Raw genomic sequence first — 20,308 nt, 5'->3', positions numbered from 1 at the left:
TACCTGTACTTTTAAGGCAGTATCTGTGTTTTCTAAATCCGTTTGCATATTTGATATTTCATCTGTTTTCTCAGAAATAATGTCCCGGAGTTTATCAATAGTTTCCTGGTGTTCTTTCACATGCATGTGAGCAATTCTTAGTTCCTCTTGTTTTTCCAGGTCCTTTGTCATTAGAGAAAGGAAAATGATTTTTTAGAGTGACAAAATTCAAACAATGTGTGGAAAGATAGAGGGTAAGAGGTAAATATGCCTCCCACCCCCTTAGGCCTCATCCTCTAGTTACTCTTAAACATCAATACATGTTAGATACATTAATCCATAACTTACCCCTTTCCTTAAGAGGATACTTCCAAATCACCACCATGGCACTGCCTCATTCTTTATCCATGGCCTAGTACTCTATGGTCTGAGTTTGCTGCACTCATTAACCAGTCTCCTGCTAATGGACAGTTGGTATTTTCCCTGCTTTTGTGGTTTGCTTTGATTTGTTCTTACAACTTTCTGCAATGAATATTCTTCTACAGATATCTTTGCACAATTGCATTACTGTGTGCAGGATAAGTGGCTACAACTGGGCTTTCTGGGTCAATGAATAAACGTATTGAAATATTTGGAAGATATTATCAAATATCCCCTCCTCCAACCTTGCCTAAGGTTGTACCAGTTTTACACTCATACCAATCCTATCGCCCGTGGTTCTTTTAGGATACAGTGTCATATTTACTGGATGGGGGAAAAACAGTAACTCACTCTAATTACGGTTTCTCTCAGGTTTTCCTGGAGCTGGTCTCTCTCTACTTTGAGAGTCTCCTCTACACTCCTAAGATCATCTCTTTCTTTTGTAACAGATCTCATTTCTTCAAGGTTTTCGTGAAGTCTCTGAATTAACCTTACATTCTCCTTTTCTATATTTTCCAGAGTTGACTTTTGGGCCTCAAATTGGTTCTTCAAGTATTCTATTTCACACATTTTTTCCTGAGTCTCATTGACAGGCTTCATCTTTAGAAGCTGATGTTCTTTTTGCTGAAGTTCTTGCATCTGAGAAAACAACAAAACAAGTTAGGACACAGGCAGAAATTTTTAGGAAAAGGAGGAATTGTTTCTGAGTCAAGTGAATCATCTTTACATTTTATCTAATGTATGTAATATTTTCTTCCACAGGGATACAAGGAACACAATAATCAGATGTCAGTTTCCAACTTAATAAGACCTACCTTTTCTTGTGATACAGCATCTGAATTTTCTAAATCTTTCTGAATATTTGCTTCTTGATCTGTCTTCTTTGAAAAAGTCCTTGTACTAATGGTTTCCTGGTACTCCTTCAAAAGAATATAAGTAGTTTTTTAGTTCCTGTTTGATTTTCAGTCCCTTTATGATTGGATAGAAATTAATAAAGCAATAGTGAATATCACTGTTAACCACTTTACCACTATTTCATACCTAAAAAATCATTAGAATAAGGAAACTTACTTCAGTTACAATTTCTTTAATGTTTTTTTTGAGTTGGTCTCTCTCCATTTGAAGGGCCTCCTGCATCCTTTTCAGTTCATCTCTTTCCTTAATTATAATTTTTATTTTATCTTGACTTTCCTTAAGTTTCTCGGTCAACTGGAGCCTCTCGCTTTCTATACTTTGTAGTGATGAATCTTTGACTTTGAGTTGTTCCTTTAATTGCTCCAGTGCACTCATCTTCTCCTGAGTCTCACTGATTTCTTTGGTGGTAATAAATTGTTCCTGTTTCGCATGAAGTTCTTGGATCTTAAAATAATAATAAGTTAATAGCTAAAATATACATACACACAAATCATGCTTATATATATGTGTGTGTGTACACATATAATACATTTTAGTTTTTGAATGAAAAGAACTCACAATGTTCTCCATAACAATTTAGTATGCAAAAACAGTTTCTGTAATTCAGTTAGCTAGCTCCCTCAGGTTTTTTTCCTACACTTCCTTCACCCCCAATTTACCTTTTTCTGTAATTCATCATTAGTTATTTCTAATTCTTTTTGAAGGCTGGACAGCTCATTTTCCGTCTCAGAAAGATTCACTCTTAGCTTCTCAATAGTTTCCTCCTGTTCCTTCATGTGATGATGAGCAACTTTCAGTTCCTCTTCAGTTTCCAGGTGCTTCATTATTAGAGGAGATGTTAAGAAATTTACAGAAACATTATAACCATTATATTCTCTTTTTTCCAAAGGTTTAGTTTTTACAAAAATATCTGCTTACAAAAGTAAAAAAAAAAAAAAAGCACATGGGGGATGGATGAAACTTACCTTAGCTATGATTTCCCTCATGTTTTCTTTGAGCTGGTTGCTTTCGGACTGAAGAACTTCTTGCAGCCTTTGTATGTTGTCTCTCTCCTTAGTTATACATTTCAGTTCATCACAACTTTCCTGAAGCCTCTCGGACATCTCGAGCTTTTCCACGTCCATTCTTTGCAGGGCTGACTCTGTGGCTTTGAGCTGCTCCTTCAGTTGCTCCATCTCGCTCATCATTTTCTCAGGTGCGCCGTCTTTTTCTTCCATATTGAAGGACCGTTCTTGTTTGTCTTGAGCCTCTCGGATCTTAAAAGAATAAAACAACAAGAGAATTGACATCCAAAGATACTTTATTTTACTTTCAGAGAAAAGAAATCAGGACAGTTTCTAAAACAAGTAAGTCAGGACTCAGTGGCTCATTACAGAGCATTCTTTCCACTCTCCCACTTGTCATCACTCAGGTACTGAACACTTCTTTCCTGAGGGCTCAGTGTGCTGTCAGTATCCTACCAGAGGTTAGAGATAAATTGGTAAATGAGACTTATATGATCCTTGCCTTTTTGAGATTTACATTTCAGAGGGAAAGATAGACATTATGCCAAATCTTACCAAACAGGGGTGCTGGGTTCTTGCAGGGTTATGTGGCAACCTAACCAACCCTGAGTGGTTAGGAAGGGCTTCCTGGGGGATGGAAAGCTTCGGTTGAGACATGAAGGATGACAGCAGTAGGTGGGCAAGGCAGTAGGGAAATGCTGCAGGCAGGGAGACCAGAACACCCAAAAGCCATGAGATGAGGAAGCACAATGATGGAGCATGATGAACAGGGGTAAGATGAACAGAAATAAGGCTGGAGACCAGCAAGGTCTGCGATCCAAGGCCTCATAGGCCACGTGAAGGATTCTGGTCTTTGGTTCAAGAGTAGAGATAGGTTATTAAAAGTTTATTTTATTTTATTTTAATTTAATTTTATTTATTTATTTTGAAAGAGAGTGAGAGAGAGAGCTGGGTCAGAGAGGAGAGACAGAATCCTAAGCAGGCTCTGCTCCCTCAGTGCAGAGCCCGATGCAGGGCTTGAACTCACAAAACGTGAGATCATGACCTGAGCTGAGATCAAGAGTCAGATGCTTAACTGACTGTGCCATCCAGGTGCCCCTATTAAAAGGTTTTAAGAACAAAGGATGGCTTGGGCTCAGAATGAGGAATGAATTAGAGAAGTATAGAAATGAATACTGGGAGACCAGTAAGAGGCTACTACAGAAAGCCAGGGACAGAAATAATGGTGGCTTGGATTAGTGTTGGCAATGAGGAGAGAAAGAGGGAAGATTTCTCTCTCCCTTTCTCTCTCTCTCTCTCTCTCTCTCTCTCTCTCTCTCACACACACACACACACACACACACACACACACACACACACACACACACCTTAAAATCAACAAGGTTTGGTGCTTGGATTATAAAGTGAGTGTGAGGAAAGGATACTGGGAAGGGTGATTCTCAGATTTCTGTCTGAGGTATTGAGGAAGTGCTTTATGAGATGCTACAGGAATAGATTTAAAGAAGGAAAGAAAATAGTTTTTCTGGCTTTATCCTTTCTTATAATTTAGCATTGCTTTTTCTAAATCATTTTAAATATTTAAGAAGACAGCTGTCTTATCTAAAACATCTTCTCTCAATTTCAATAGTTTTTTTAGTATTTATGAGCAATTTTTAGTTCTGTTTCCAACCACTTCATAATTGAGACATTTAAAGAAAACACTGCAGTAACATTTTAACTATAACACAAGTGCTTCCTTTCCCAAAGACTTGATTCTTACAAAACACTTGTTAAATGGAAGGAAAGGACGAAACTTACTTTAGCCCAAGTTTCTCTAATGTCTTCTTTCAACTGGTCTTGTCCAGCCCGAACTGCTTCTTTTCTCATTCTAAGGTTGTCTCTTTCATCAGTTAGAGATTTTATTTCATCATGACTTTCTGGAAGTTTTTCAGTCAACCCAAGCTTTTCCATTTCTATGCATGCAGGGGTCATTGAATCCTTGGTTTTGGATTGTTTCCTTAATAGTTCCAGTTCATGCCCTGTTTCCTGAGTACTGCTGACTTCTTTCACATTAGGCAGTAGTTCCTGTTCCTCATGAAGCACTGGGATCTTGTAATATGCATGGAATACCAAGGTTACTATCTGGAGAGCATTATCATAATTTTTCAAATTTTTTAAAGATGAGAATACTGTCCCTAGAAATAAAAGTTATCTTGATCCCATGGCCTATCGTGGATCACAAACTCACAATTTATTCATTTTCTCTTGATTCCTACTAAAGCTATCCATGGCCTTTCTGCTAGTCACATTCTGCCGTAACTTTCTTTGTTTCCAGCTTACATCCAAAGTGAATCAATTCTTATACCTAACTAACACCGTTAATTCAGCCAGTTGCACACGTCTTCATTTTTATACTAGTTCTCAAAGGCTATAGGAGAAAAAACATTGTTTTTATTGAGATTTTATCTCAATAAATGAATGGTCCTTAATTCTCAGATGACCTCCCATGCCACTTCTCATATTCTTTTATATGTACAGACCATTTCCTATGGTCATTAGTGGTTCCATTAACTTTGCATGTCATATTTCTGCATTTGTCCTGCTGGAATTGAAGGATTATTGTATATGCCCAAATTAGGGGGAGAGAAGAGTGTCTTATTCATATCCACTGTTTCAATGGCTGGTACATAGTGGCCTTTAACATATGTTGGTTCAGTTATCCCAGTGTTTCATTTTCTCTATAGCATTTGCCATTATCTCAAATTATCTTTTTCATTTGTTTGTTTATTTACCAATTAACTCTTTCCACTACAAAATAAGCTCTATGGTCACAGAAATTTTGTTCAGCTTGTTCCCATTTTATTTCTATAACCCAAGACCTTGCCTGACACATTAGACACTCAACAAATACTACCCAATAAATGAGCTGTAACAGTCACTACTTAACTGCTCATTTTTCCTTAAAAAAAAAAAACCGAAACCAAAAAACCAAAAACCAAAACAAAACAACCCCCCCCCCCAAAAAAAAAACAAAAAAGAAGGGACAAAAGAGAGAAAGAAGAAGAGACAAACCTTTTCTTGTAATTCAGTATTGGATTTTTCTAAGTCATTCTGAATATTTATCATTTGAGCTGTCTTCTCAGAAATGTTTCTTCTTAGTTCATCAATAGTTTCTTGTTGTTCTTTGAGATGCACATGAGCAATTTTTAGTTCTTCTTTTGTTTCTAGACCCTTAATTAGCAAGTGGAATTTAAAGAATATTATAACAACATCAACATTGCCTCTCCCTTCTCCAACTGGCTCGGTTTTAAAGAAACATTTACTAGATGAAAGAAAAGGGTATAACTTACCGTAACTTCGAGTTCTCTTATGTAATCTTGAAGTTTCTCTCTCTCTATGTCAAATGATTCCTGTAATTCTTTTAGATCATTTCTTTCCTTGGTTATAGATTTCAGTTCCGCATAATTTTCATGGAGCTTCTGAGCCAATTCTAGCCTCTCCATTTCCATATGTTCCAATGTTAATTCTTGGCTTCTTAATCCATTCTTTACATTCTCCATTTCACTCATCTTTTTCTGCATCTCACTCATCTCTTCTTGTACACTAAGAAGCTTTAGCTGTTTTTCTTGTAGTTGTTGGCTCTTGAGAAATAAAATTTTTAATTATCATTTTGCTTATGTTCCCTTAAAATTCTTATGTAAAATATATTTTGCCAAACCAAAATGATTATTATAGTACACAGCTTTGAAAGTAGAGTAACCTTCTAGGCACAGTGTCTATAGTGGGTTGAATAGTGTCCTACCCAAAATTCAAGTATATTCAGAACTTCAGAATATGACCTTATTTTGGAAATACGGTTTTTGCAGATATAATTAAAGTATGAAAAGAAATTCTACTGGATTAGGGTGGGCCCTAAATGCAATGACAGTGTCCTTATAAGAGGCAAAAAAGGACACACAGAGACACAGAGAAACTCCTGTGAAGATGGAGGCAGAGTTAAGACTGATACAGCTATAAGCCTTGGACACCAAGGTAGCTGGGAGCTAAGGATAATTAGAGGAAGGAAAAGATTCTACCCTAGAGCCTTCAGGAGGAGCATGGTATTACCAGCAACTTGATTTTGGACTTCTAGGATCCAGAAATGTGACAAGAAATTTCTGTTGTTTTTTAGCCACCAAGTTTATGGTAATTTGATACAGAAGTTCTAGGAAACTAATATATTGTCACGAGGTTAATCAAAGAGGTAAAGTGAAAATGAGAAAAACTTGAAAAGAGACTAAATATGCAGGTATACCTGCCAAATAACTCTAATTCCTCATTTCTTAAAACCTTTTTGGATCATCTATTTTTATTTCGAAAAAGGTCCTTACAGGTGGCCCATAAAAGACACTGAGGCATTAACTTTTACATAAGTCTATAAATTTCACTTCTTTAGGGTGAGTATGAAACAGACTTCAGGTTCTAGCAAATTAATTGGGTTACTGTGAAAAGGAGGATACATAGGGAAAAGAGAATAAAAAGAGAATACATAGGGAAAAAAAACACTCCACAGAAATACAATGGAAATCACAATATATTATTTATAATGTATGTGGCACAGGCCTTAGAAAAATAGAAAGATCTCAGTGGGTGAATTTTAGAATTACTTGGGCAGTACAATTATTACTAGATTCTCATCTCTTATACAAATAGTACAAAGCACCTTACTTCTATAAAAGAAGTGACTCAGGAAATTGTAAACATCTAAGAGATGGTAGCAGTCACATATCTTACATTTTAGAGAATGACTACCATATTTTTATAAAGGCAGAATCTTTGTGTTATTGATTAATGTATCTCAAGCACCCAGAACAACACCTGGCCTATGGTACTTCCCAATAAGTTTCTTATGAATGAATACATTCCATGATTAGTTTAGATGAATTAAGGCTTTCTCTCTCATCTGAAGACTCCAGGATAATATATCCTCACAAAGGATGTTGGTTAAGATCTAGGTGTGAGTTGAAACTGTGCACGATATTAGCATTAAAATCTGCTCATTTGGGAGATACATGTTATTTCTAGAATTCAGCTCTACTGCCATCAAAATTTATTAAAAAAAAAAAAAAAAGAAGAAGAAGTTTAGGGGTGGCTGGTGGCTCAGTTGGTTGAAGGTCTTACTCTTGATTTCAACTCAGGTCATGATCTCATGGTTTGTGGGTTCAAGTTCCTGCATCAGGCTCAGTGCTGAGCCTTCTTGGGATTCTCTCTCTCCCCTCTCTTTCTGCCCCTTCCCTGCTTGTGTGCTGTCTCTCAAAATAAAAAAGTAAACTTAAAAAAAAAAAAAAAAAGTTCAATTGGAAATCTAATATGGCCAGGAAGGTAACTTTAAAGATTCACCTTTTCCTTTAGCTTTTCTTCAACTTCTGCTAATTTCTCACAGGTCCTAGAAAGCTCTTCCTCTTTCTTCATGGTATGGTTCTTTTCTTGTGTAATTATCTCTTGTTGCCTTTTAAGTTCACCTCCAAGAATTCTTAATTCTTCTTGGTTTTCAATCATCTAGATTTTTTTTTTAAAGTTGAGATTAAAATAAATAATATTAGCTTATTTTTATAAAATCAAGTAAAAATCAGCATTTACCTCAGCCTAAAAATGAAGAAATTATGCAAACTCTATTGGAAAAAACTATCTTACAAAGAAAGTCAGTCTTTAATTTAATCATATAGGATGTCAAGCATATGCTTTTTTATGCTGTTTCTTTTTCTTTCTTTCTTTCTTTCTTTCTTTCTTTCTTTCTTTCTTTCTTTCTTTCTTTCAGGTAGGCTTCATGCCAAAGTGGGGATTGGAATCACAACCCTGGGATCAGGGTTCCACTGACTGAGCCAGTCAGACACCCTTTACACGTTTTCTTTATTGCTCTACTTATATTCTTATCATGAGAATTAGAACTAGATTTAGTATTCTATCTTGAGAGGCTGGCTCATTTTCTAGCCTTAAACCAAAGGAGACTGTTTCTAAGCTTTCATGGACTGATTCTGAGACTACAGTTACAGGCTTTTCAAATGCTAGAATGAATGGCTTTGGTTTGGTGCACCAGTTAACAGCCAAGTTCAAAATGGCAGCCATCCTTTGCTAGCATGACTTGGGCTAATCCTAGTTATAAGCTTATACAGTGGCATTCTCAAGTATCATGGCCACAAAAACATTACAAGCTTGAGACCATGATTTTTATCTGCATTCTTATTTATACTCAGCTCTTTTGACCAGACAATCCCAAGAAATATGGAAAATTACACAAAAGTTCAGGTTCTCCTACAACCCACAGCAAACTTCTAAAAATGTTAATTTCAATCTATATATACTATATTAACCCTAAATGAAGAAACAAAACTAAAGTAGATATGACAATACAGCAAACATTAACAAATAATTAAAAATGAAGTTTAAAAATTAAGACAAAATTAATAAAAGAGAAACATTTAGGAAAAAGATTTAACAAAATATGGACAAGATATGTATACTAAAACCTATTAACATATCACTGAGAGAACATAATTTATAGAAAGATATGCAATGGCCAACAAGCATATGAAAAGATGATCAATGTTCTTAGTCATTAGGGAAAGGCAAATTAAAACAATGAAGTACATACCCAATTGAATGGCTAAAATTAAAAACACCAGTAATGTGAACCATTGATGAAGATGTGGAGCCATCAGACTTCTCTCAATTCGCTGATGGGAATGTGAAATGGTACCACTACTTTGGAAATCAGTCTAGTGAATTCTCATTAAGTTAAATATATGAGAATTTATTCTCATATGACTCAGCTATTCCATTTAGCTGAATAGCTGGAATAGCTGAATGACTCAGCTATTCCATTTAGATACTTACCCTAGAGAAATTAAAAAAAATGATCATAAAAAGATTTATGTAAGAATGTTTATAACAGCTTCACTCACAATAGCTAAATAGTAGAGATAACTCAAATTTCCATCAATAGGAGAAAGGCTAAACAAATTGTGTGGCCTATTCATACATGGAGTATATCCAGCACTGAAAAAGGAGTGTAAAAAAGGCACAAAAGAGTACATGCTATATGATTCTATTTGTATGAAGTTCTAGAAGAGAAAAAGTGATCTGAGGTGAAAAAACATCAGGATGGTGACTATATGCGGTAGAGAGTAAGAGTAGGACTGACTGGGATGAGATGTGAGAGAACCTTGCAGGGTAAGGGAAACACCTTGTACCTTGACTGGGGTGGAGGAAACATAGGTAGAGACATTTGTCAAAAGTCATCAGACTGTGCGCTTGTATCAGATACATTTACTGCATGTAAATTATGCCTCAGTATAATTATAAAAACCGAAAACATGCAAAGACAAAAACATATTGTTAAATGTACAGTGCTACATCTTACCATTTCAATATTTTCCCTTAGGTCAGTCTTCAATTGTTCCTTTTCTGCTGTAATACTCTCTAACATTTGTTGCAGTTCATTTTTCTCCTGTATTAAAGAAAGTATCTTTCTCTGTTGCTCAGTTAGCTCATTATCTTCAACATTTGCAATCAGTGCTTGAGTATTTTTGGCTTTCAAATTCTGTTTTTTGTCTGTGTCAGCCATCTAAAATATGAATAGATTAAAGAAGAATTTCTCAGTTAATAACAATTTGAATAATAATAAAAATTGCCAAAGCTAGTATTACTTATTACTTACCAGGCACTATTTTCGTATTTTGACACATTTAATCTTAACTATAACCTTATAAGGTAGGTATTGGTATTATTTTCATTTGACAGACAAGAAACTTGAATTCCAGAGAGGATGACAGGTCACTTGCCCAAGGTCACTCAGGTTTTGAATCTAAGAGGTCTGGCTTCAGACTCTGTGTCCTTGTACATACTCTTGTTCATGGCTAAGAACTACCTGGACAGTTATGGATAATTAATAATTATCTTCATGTATGATGATAGGTTAACTTAATTTTATGAAAGAGTAAGCCACCTTGAACTCTACCACTTTCTTTCCATCAAAATCTGGAAATGACTCCATATCTTCCACTCCCAACAAATGATAATTTTCGGAAGCAGTCATACTCCCAAAAGGCTGGAGTTTCATCAAATGAGAGGACAAATTAATCTTGCAAGAAACAGATTTCATATTCTAATAGTATAAACCACCTTTTCAAAATATATACTTTCATATATTGGTTAAGAAAAGCATGTTATACCCATTCATTTACCCATAAATAGATCTTAAGCAAACGTAACTTAATATGTGTACCCCTTGATAAAGGGAGACAAAGACTGACATTACAATCACTGGTATGAAATGAGGGTATCACTATATAACCTTATACAACCAGGAAATAAATACAGCTCCATATTGGCCACATATGTTTTAAAAAGTTTTATAATAATCTACAATTAACAAAAAATTGAAAAATGAAGAGAAAAAAATTACCCATGTCACCAGCTTCACAGAACCCACTATTAGATTTCCAGAATATGTCCAAAAAAAAAAAAAAATTCTAGAATATTTCCTTTCAGAGTTTGTCCATGAAAAAATATATTTGAACATAGTAATTATGATTTATATATATATATATATACATATACACACACACACACACACGCACACACATCTATACACACACACACACATACAGAATTATTCATTTTTGCTTTTGCTTTTCCCCACTTAGATCACAGGCATTTTTCCCATGCTGTCACATAATCTTCAAACTATAACTTTTAGTAGTTGCTCAATATTCTAGAGTGGGTATGGACAGAACCTATTTTACTTAACTATTTTTTTTATTGTTGGTAACATGCATGAGTTTCTGACAATGGTAACCACAGAGCTAACTACATGAGAAATTAAGGTAAGGAATACATAGTCATTGGCACTAGCTTGTCAGATACCCTAATTCAGAATCTTGCATCTGTACACCCTAAGTATAGGAATGTACACAAAAACAGAGCAGGCTGAGACAAACTATGTAATAATACCCAAGGTACATTTCAGAATGGAATTCAACCTAGCAAGTATTTCAGCTACCACAGATCTTATTATTAAATAAAGAAAAAGAATTGTGTGCTTTGAGATAAGCTTACTAATCATTGTTTTAAATTTCTGTTGGAACACATGAGAGAAGCTGCATTTCTAGAGAGAGAAATATGAAGCAAGATTGAAAGTGGGCACTCGAAGGGGATTCATTACAGACCTACTAATGCAGCCCTCTGGGGTCCAGATGAACAGAGGGGTCCACATGGGATTCTAACATGAACACGATAACAGAAGAAGCTGATCTTAGCCTTCCATCCCATATTTGAGAAACCCCAAGAAACAAAAGAGCCCCAGTCAGACCTTTTTATCAACATAGATGATTCCAGCATAAACTTAGGAACACAGAGCAGCTAAATATAACTCTCCAGTAAATACAACTCTCCCTTTCCCTCACTCCTCTGCTATTGCCCCTTCTCATGGGGCCACATGATTACAGATTTGCATTTGTCTAAAAGCAGGTATTGATTGTTGTATCTTATTTTTAAAAATCTTTTCAAAAAAGTCTTCCTCTAATGAAAATAAAAGTTATAAATTTCAAATCAAGGTCAAATGCCTTTGGCCCATTTGGTTAATCCAAACTATAGAGAAGCTGAGAACATAAGATATAAAACAAAAATGCTTTCCTAGGAGAGAAGAACTGAAGCATACAGAGAGAGAGGGAAAGCTTTTCCAAGGCAAGAATACTGTACCCTGGGATAAATGGGAAAAAAAAGCTCATTATATAGAGTAGTAGTATATAAATCTATACAAAGATTTATTTACATAAGTTGGGGCTTACTGAATTATTCTGAAGTAGTATTTTTTTTTTATTTAGTAATATGTCCAATCTGGTGATTTTTCTTGCATATAAAATGTAGTTTAAAAAATTATATAACTGTATAAAACCCAGTTTTATGTATATATGTATATATATATATGTGTATACTATTCTGAGCTATGAATGTATGAAAGATTATTTCACCAGTCTCTTATTGATGAATGTTTTCAATTCCTAGTTGTAAATAGTCTGGTTTATATAGTAGTGCAATAAGAATGAAAGACAGTATAAAAAATTCTGTTGATAATATATATCAAAGGCATTTCTGAGAGTAGAAATGTATAGTAAATGAATCCATTGTATAAAACTATAGGCAATCCCCTGTTACGGATTCAAATGTGTTGTCCCCAAATTCCTATGTTGAAGCCCTAACCTCCAATGTGACTGTATGTGAAGATAAAGCCTTTAAGGAGGTTTATTAAGGTTAAATGAGGTTATAAAACTTAGGCCCTGGGGCGCCTGGGTGGCTCAGTCAGTTAAGCATCTAACTTCAGCTCAGGTCATGATCTCATAGCTCGTGGGTTCAAGTCCCACATAGGGCTCTGTGCTAACAGCTCAGAGCCTGGAGCCTGCTTTGGATTCTGTGTCTCCTTCTCTGTCTGCTCCTCCCCTGCTCATGCTCTGTCTCTCCCTCCCTCTCTCAAAATAAATAAACATAAAAAACAAACAAACAACTGAGGCCCTAATCCCATAGAACTGGTGTCCTTTTAAGAAGAGAAAGAAACACTAGTGCTCTCTTTCTCAGCTCAAGAATAGGAGAAAGGCCATGAGAAGACACAGAAGGAAGGTGCCATCTGCATACAGAGAAGAGAAGACTTACCACAAACCAAAGTTTCTAGCACCTTAGTCTTGGACTTTTAGCCTCCACAAATGGGAGAAAGTAAATTTCTGTTAAAAGTTTTAGCTACCCAGTCTATGCTATTCTGTGGTGGCAGTCTAGTAGACTAATATACCTCCCCTTAAAAAAAAAATTATCATTAGCATCTCCTAGCCCTTCTTGTATATAATTAAATAACCAGTTAACTCCTAAGGTATCAGGACAAAATGAACCACACTACCTAGAATAAATCAAGGTGAGATTTAAGCACCTAATAGTACAATTATAGCACAAGCCCTAGAAACAGGCAAAACTACAACATAAACATTGATTTTATAGAACTCTAAGCAAGTTTAATATACAAAATCTGACATAAAACAAGTATTTTAGACATAATAATAAGCAATCTTTCTTACATTCTTAGAATTCAGAGGGGTTTTTAAAGATTCTAAAATACATCGAGGCTCAGGAAATGTCACCTCAAAGTCTGAACTAATTTTTGCCTTTTTTTTCCAAATTGACTGTAAGCAGTTATATCTGAAGTTATTTCAAACACATTAGGGTTATGCTTGTAAATTATCGTTAGTTATTAGCTCTGTGAATAATAGACAAGATTGAGATTATCATTATGTAGTTACGTGTTTGAGGTTAAAGAGAAAGCTCTTCTACACAATTATGAAAACTTTGGACAGAAATATCATTTACCTTTTCCTGGAATTCATCTTTAGTTTCTCCTAAGTTTTCCTCCGTATGCAAATTCCTGGAAGTTTCCTCAGAAATTCTCATTTTTAGTATGTTGATTGTTTCTTGGTGTTGTTTCAAAGACTCAAGAGCATTTCGTAATTGTTCCTGGGTGTCTATATTCTTTGTCAGAGAAACACAGAACAATTTCTGTTAGAATAATAAGAAACGATGGAAGTGATTTTGCAGGGACTACTTGATCATGAATAGTAAGTGACAGCTCCTATGTTTTCACAGAGGCTCTCGGTTTTCAGCATCTAATCAGTCAAAGTCTTACCATGTTTACAGTATCCTGAATGTCACTTTTGAGTTGGTCCCTCTCAATTTGCAGGCTCTCCTGGAGTTGTTTCAGGTCATCCCTTTCTTGGGTTAAGGTTCTTATTTCCACCAAGGTTTGCTGAAGTTGCTCAGCAATCAGTGCTTTTTCCTTTTCTACAGTTTGCAGCCTAGAATCTCTACTTTCTAATTGTTCCTTTAGCTCTTCCATTTCATTTAACACTTCTTGACTCTTGGTTGCTTTCTGCTGAAGTTCTTTGGTTTTTGGACAAAGCTTTAAAATAAGAAAAATAAAATGTGAAAAGCAGAACAGTCTATGGGACATATATGGAGCCAGACCCCAGAATACTAAAGATCACTTCCCTAGAGGGTGTCTTGTACCAACCTCTGTGCTCAAAGCATCAGAACTTAAACCAAGTTTTTGAGCTTGTTTAGAGAGATTTCCTACTTCCTGATTCATTCTTGCATTCTCCTCAAGGACCATCTTATACTTTTGCTCAAATTCAAGATGATTTTTTAAATCTTGGAATTCTTGATCAGTGCTTTTATAATTCATCTGGGTAGTTGCTAGGTCATTTTTAGTTTTCTCTATTTCTTCAAGTAAATCTTGAATTCTATTCTCCTTTTGAACTACTTCAGAAAACAATTTGTCTCTTTCTGATATTATTATATAGAGCTCTTCAGATTTATCATGTATCTACGGAGAGGAAATAAAATTTAGTTATGTTAGCAATGTAAGATCTACTGAAGCAGTTTCAAGGAAAAAAATTCCTATGCAAAAAAAAAAAAAAAGGCATTGAAATTAAGCAAAGATTTGACTGAGGAAATGCAACATTTTTATTGTCACCATTCCTTTAATAATGTATTATCCTGTTTACCTTCAAAGTTTTGTTTTTTAATCTCTTTGGGCTCTAGTAAGGATTGTTTGGAACACACTCAATAGAAACACTTTATTTTAGAACATGCCTTTATTTCATCATCTATCATTCTAAAGTATTTTCTAACTTCTTGGTGTATCAGACATTTTATGGTTTTTCTAAGAATTTGACATATTTTCATCTAAAGCCTTTGAATGCAACTCTTATTTCTAAAAACGTAATCCAAGAATAAATAATCAAGCTTTATTTGAATTATTATTTAAATAAACCATATCCAATTTATAAATAGTAAAATCACTGTGAAAGGTAAGGTAGAAGTGGTGGGAAGAAGAGAGGTGAGCTAAATTGGAGACCAAGGATGGGGGTAACACAGTAGAGTTGTTTCAATCACAGACTAAGGATAGGAGGCACATCTATGTAGCTCAACTATTGGTGCCATAACTATTTGTTGAGCTAAGAACCAGCACCCACTTTAAAGAGTTTTTAGGATGACTAAATAAAATAATGTTGCTAGAGCTTTTTAGCATGATGTCTGCCATATAGTGTTTAAACACTTGTCACTTTTTATTTCTTTTAGAAAGGCAGAGAGAAAAGAAAGCCTGGCAGATGGTTTACAGGATTGTTCACTAGCCTGCAAGATTTACACTGATCTCAACTGTATCAGAGCCCTCCCTTGTATCTCATTACTTTCTTTTATTCAACATAGTGACTAGTAAAAAAAAAAAAAAAAAAAAAAAAAAAGAAAGAAAAAAATGATTTAGAAAAAGGGTGGGCCACAGAACTCTGTTTAAAAGATTTTATTTTTAAGTAATCTCTACACCCTACATAGGGATCGAACTCACAACACCCATGAGATCAAGAATTGCACACTCTACCGACTGAGCCAGCCAGGTGCCCCCACAGAACTCTGTTTAAATGCAACACTTGAGGGCTGTAGAAATGGCTGTACATGGCTCATGATACTAAGTATACTGTTAAATATGCTCTGAAAATGTATTTTTACATCTAGTAATATAAAAAAAATTAGAGGAGGAACTACATTCATTTCTGTTCCTAACAAGTTAGTTAAATGTTTATGGTCTCTTGCCTGCTACTTTAAAATAAACTATGGCAAAATATTTAAAGTGCTTTTACAAAGGTTTTTATTTCAGAAGAAGAGTTATTTGCTTAAAAATGTATTTACCTCTTTCCTTAATATTTCTAATTCTGAGGGTAAAGGTTTCAATGCTGACAGCAAATTAACTTCTTTACGTAAAGCTTCATTTTCTTCAACTTCTTTATTCAGTTCTTTCTGCAGATCAGTAATCTTTCTTTCCAGTTCCAAATTACAGACCAAATCTAGGACATTTTGGGTAAATTAAATAAAGCAGCTTACAGTTATTGGGACAACCTAAATTACACGCAAAATGAAATTATTGACCCAGACTATATAAAATTTATTAAAGAAAGAGCCAATGTTGGTTAACAGGTAATCTAATTGTTAATAGTTCTTCAATTACTCCTTAAAAATAAGGTCCAATTTATTTGAAAAATAACTCCTAAACCTTTATGAATCTGAATGAAGTCCATGGAAGCATTTATAAATATTGATACCAAATGACACCGAAACTTATTAGGTTATTAAAAAAATCAGAGCAGAGAATAATAGATTTTTAATCACTGGAATGTAGCCACAAAATTCTTTAGGTAGGTTTCTAGAGAAAGATCTAAAAAGAGGTAGTCTGAAATTATAAAATACCTTTTGGAACTTTGCCATCTATAAGGGAGGTGAGTTTTGTTATTTCATTAAAAGAAGATTGTAATTCTTTCTCCAGATCAACTTGCATTTTCTTTTTTGCCTCCAACTGGCTTTGATATAACTGAATATCATTTTCCATTTGCTTATATGCATTTGCAAGTTCTTTCTATTGAGAGAAACATTGTAAATTCACACAAACGTATTGATCGTAATAACTTTTTAAATAAATATTATAGGAGTCACTTACCATTTTCTCTTTCAGCTCTAGATTTTCACTTCTGAGAAAGGCGGATTCTCTCTTGGCATCAAGAGCTACACCTTCAGCATCAAGCAGAGTCTGTTTCATTTGTTTTAGGTCTTCAGTGCTTTCCTGTACACATGACAAAAAAATTTAGTGAAATCTAGCTTTCTGAGAGTTGGAAAACACTTTAGAGAACATGTACATAGATGTTATTCTGAATTGATAAAAAATGGTGGAAATATGATAATTACCAAATGTGTATATAGGAAAGATGAAAAAAATAATGTTTTCCATAATAAAAATATTTTTAAAATTCTGGATCTCTTTTTCTAAATTACAGAAGCATTGTATAGATTTAAGAATTTGTTATTGTTGGGCGCCTGGGTGGCTCAGTCAGTTATGCGTCTACTTTGGCTCAGGTCATGAACTCACGATTCATGGGTTCGAGCCCCGCCATCCAGCTCTGGGCTGACAGCTCAGAGCCTGGAGCCTCCTTCAGATTCTGTGTGTCCCTCTCTCTCTGTCCCTTTCCCACTCACACTCTGTCTCTCTATCTCTCTCTCAAAAATAAATGAACATTAAAAAAGAATTTGTTATTGTTTAAAAAAGGCTAACAATTGTTGTTCAGCTAGCTTGTTAAAATCTCCTATGTATTTTTAAGTTATTCTAAAACATGAAAGTAGTTCGAAGTTAAAATTAAGGATATGAAATTACAAATTGAAAAGAAAAAGACAAAAAATTCAATGGAAAAACAGAAAAGATGAATAGGCAACTCCCAGAAGAGAAAATGCAAATGAATGATAAATAAATGAAAAGATCTACGGTCTAATTTTTAGAGAGAAGTGGCATTTTAACATGACTTTAGCCTACATAAATTCAACCACATGTCTTGGCAGAATATTAACCCATGAATGAATGAATGAATGAATAAATTGGATGAAAAAAGAGAAAGAAATAATAATTATTAAAAAGTGGCCAATTCTACTTGATACTCTATCAACAGACACTCCAGGATTATATGAAACCTGCCTTTCTTCCCAGGGCCCCAGAACAGTAAGATCACTTTTATAAAAAATCATTTGTCATTAGTAACAGGTAACAGAAGAGTACTAATAAAAGGTAATAAAAAGTACTCTGAAAAATTCAAATGGAAACAAAAGAACAATGGAAACCAAAGTTCCAGCTAGAAACTGCTGCTTTCTTAAAAACGGTGTTAAAAACTAGAATCAAACTGATACTTTCTTGAAGTAATCAGGAGGACTGAAAGCAAGGAGAATAGAAAGCAAACAGTGAAAATTAACAATTTCACTACGAAATTCAATGTTATTTAATGGTATATCTTCTACCAACTAAAATCATCTAGAGCTACAGTTTCTGAAAAATAACAAACTGATAAAATACTTATTTAAATTATGATAAGCATGCATTAATATTAATCAAATTGATGAAATTTATAAAACCATGCTCAATTACTTGTGATATGTATAGCTCCAGGTATGTATCAATACCAACATAAGTGCTCACCTGAAGATACTAACTATACAGTTCTACATACATGTACATACAATAATTAAAAAAATAAAATAATTCTTAAATTATTGACTTTTAATGGAAGCTCATCCCTAACTTACCTATATTCACTCAAAGAATGGTATCTTCAACTCTCTATGAATGATTCTTTATCCATAAAATGGCAATGATACTAGTAGTCCCAGTTTCATAGGGTTGACAATATTAAATAAAATACTATATGTAAAACAACTACAACAGTGCCTGGCACACAGCAGGCTCAATATAAGCATTTGCTATAACAATGATGATGATGATGTGCTATAAATGTCTACATGAGAACGCAACAAAATAAACCTGATTTTTACCGATGAGTATGACAAGTCCATTTTTGTATCTTCTGACTTCTGACAGTCTATGTATTTCTGTAGCTTCTTAATCTGTTCTTCCTTTTCTCTAAGCAACTCTACTTTTGAACTTAGCTCATTCTAAAAGAAGTGTGAAACAAAAAAGAGAAACATATTTAATTGGATTTATATTTTAGGGGGTTAAAAAGAACTTATATTTAACAGTTTACACTATTAGTAAAATTTAAAAAGTTAACATTGAAAAAAATAAATATATTCTTGTATTTTCTGAAATCATGTTCAATTATGTATGATGTACATTTTAGGCCTAGTTCTTTATCAGTGGAAATACCAACATAAATGCTCACCTCAAGATCCTGATTATATACTTCTGCATGCTTAACTAAATTCTTTAAGTTGGAAATTTCATGAATTAGTTGCATCTGTAAGAGCATGTGAACAGGCAACAGAGCAAACCAATAGTTAATAAAGCAAAAAAAAAAAAAAAAATAAATAAAACAAAAAAAAACACACCAAAAAACCAAAAAACCAAAACCAACAACCCCAAAAGACAGCATTCATTCATCCACCACTTCAGAATCACCAAACAGTAAGAAGGGACTGAGAAATCAATTGTTCAAGCTACCGGTACAGAGCACCTCATTAAACAGAGACAAACTCAACAGAAAATTCCCAATCCCCATAAAACAAGCCAACAAGAAAAAAACCTCAGCATGGCCCAACTAATAGTTATGTCATCTGTTAATAATGCTATAATAAAGTTAAAAGCAAATTAGTATGCATTCCTTGGAGGAAATAAACTTTTAAAAGATACACTTTTAGGGGCACCTGGGTGGCTCAGTTGGTTAAGTGTCCGACTTTGGCTCAGGTCATGATCTCACAGCTTGTGGGTTCAAGCCTCACATCAGGCTCTGTGCTGACAGTTTGGAGCTTGCTTCAGATTCTGTCTCCCTCTCTCTCTGCCCCTACCTCACTCACGCTCACTCACTCTCTCTCTCTCTCTCTCTCTCAAAAATAAATAAACATTAAAAAAATTTTTTTTAAATATTTTTTTTTTTAAATACATTTTTAATAGATTTTTGTTTTGGGGAAGTTAAGTACAGACATGTGTTTATTCTATAAGATTTTTTTCTTCCTGTAAATTATCCATTTAGATTTTATACTGGCATACTTTTTAAGGCTTTGTGGTTTAGAATTTAGGTTTAGATTAAGGTAGCTTCATGTGGTGTTTTTATAATAATATTACTGTTCACCAAGCTACAGAGATAGGTTTGGGATTATGAATTATTACCTTGTCAATTCAGTCTACAGAAAATACTAAAAAGATGATGTTATTGGTTTACATTTTTCAACTGTCTAAAAGTACAAAGAATACTTAAAGATACAAGTATTTCTATTAAAGTTTCCTTTTCACAAAATATCTGGAGCATTAAATATTTGAGTTTCAGGTATTCTTGTGTCAAAGCAAGTAAATGACAATTTACCACAGATAAATGTTTTTTCCCTTAGAATTATTTAATCTTCAGATTTCGATGAATCCTTTAAAAGTAAAGGCAAATTCGAGTAGAATGTAAGGG

General features: G+C 34.3%; 1 protein-coding gene across 3 annotated transcripts in view; it reads right to left on the bottom strand.

Moving 5' to 3' along the window:
* CENPE (centromere protein E) overlaps positions 1 to 20,308 on the bottom strand; it is a 79,826-nt gene that overhangs the window by 32,276 nt on the left and 27,242 nt on the right. For all 3 annotated transcript variants that reach the window (XM_027061724.2, XM_027061741.2, XM_027061750.2), the window contains exons 17-35: positions 19,079 to 19,153; positions 18,732 to 18,851; positions 16,861 to 16,983; positions 16,614 to 16,779; positions 16,059 to 16,213; positions 14,383 to 14,694; positions 13,999 to 14,271; positions 13,686 to 13,844; positions 9,697 to 9,900; positions 7,677 to 7,835; positions 5,648 to 5,938; positions 5,370 to 5,528; positions 4,116 to 4,406; positions 2,280 to 2,570; positions 1,974 to 2,132; positions 1,471 to 1,758; positions 1,215 to 1,319; positions 751 to 1,038; positions 4 to 162 (exon numbers count right to left, since the gene is read on the bottom strand). In XM_027061724.2, coding sequence (XP_026917525.2) covers positions 4 to 162; positions 751 to 1,038; positions 1,215 to 1,319; positions 1,471 to 1,758; positions 1,974 to 2,132; positions 2,280 to 2,570; positions 4,116 to 4,406; positions 5,370 to 5,528; positions 5,648 to 5,938; positions 7,677 to 7,835; positions 9,697 to 9,900; positions 13,686 to 13,844; positions 13,999 to 14,271; positions 14,383 to 14,694; positions 16,059 to 16,213; positions 16,614 to 16,779; positions 16,861 to 16,983; positions 18,732 to 18,851; positions 19,079 to 19,153 — 3,777 coding nt within the window. The remainder of the gene's footprint in view (positions 1 to 3; positions 163 to 750; positions 1,039 to 1,214; positions 1,320 to 1,470; positions 1,759 to 1,973; positions 2,133 to 2,279; positions 2,571 to 4,115; positions 4,407 to 5,369; positions 5,529 to 5,647; positions 5,939 to 7,676; positions 7,836 to 9,696; positions 9,901 to 13,685; positions 13,845 to 13,998; positions 14,272 to 14,382; positions 14,695 to 16,058; positions 16,214 to 16,613; positions 16,780 to 16,860; positions 16,984 to 18,731; positions 18,852 to 19,078; positions 19,154 to 20,308) is intronic.

The sequence above is a fragment of the Acinonyx jubatus genome, chromosome B1 (assembly GCF_027475565.1).
Source record: "Acinonyx jubatus isolate Ajub_Pintada_27869175 chromosome B1, VMU_Ajub_asm_v1.0, whole genome shotgun sequence".
Lineage (NCBI taxonomy): Eukaryota > Metazoa > Chordata > Mammalia > Carnivora > Felidae > Acinonyx > Acinonyx jubatus.
This window is presented reverse-complemented; position numbering and strand designations above follow the sequence as displayed.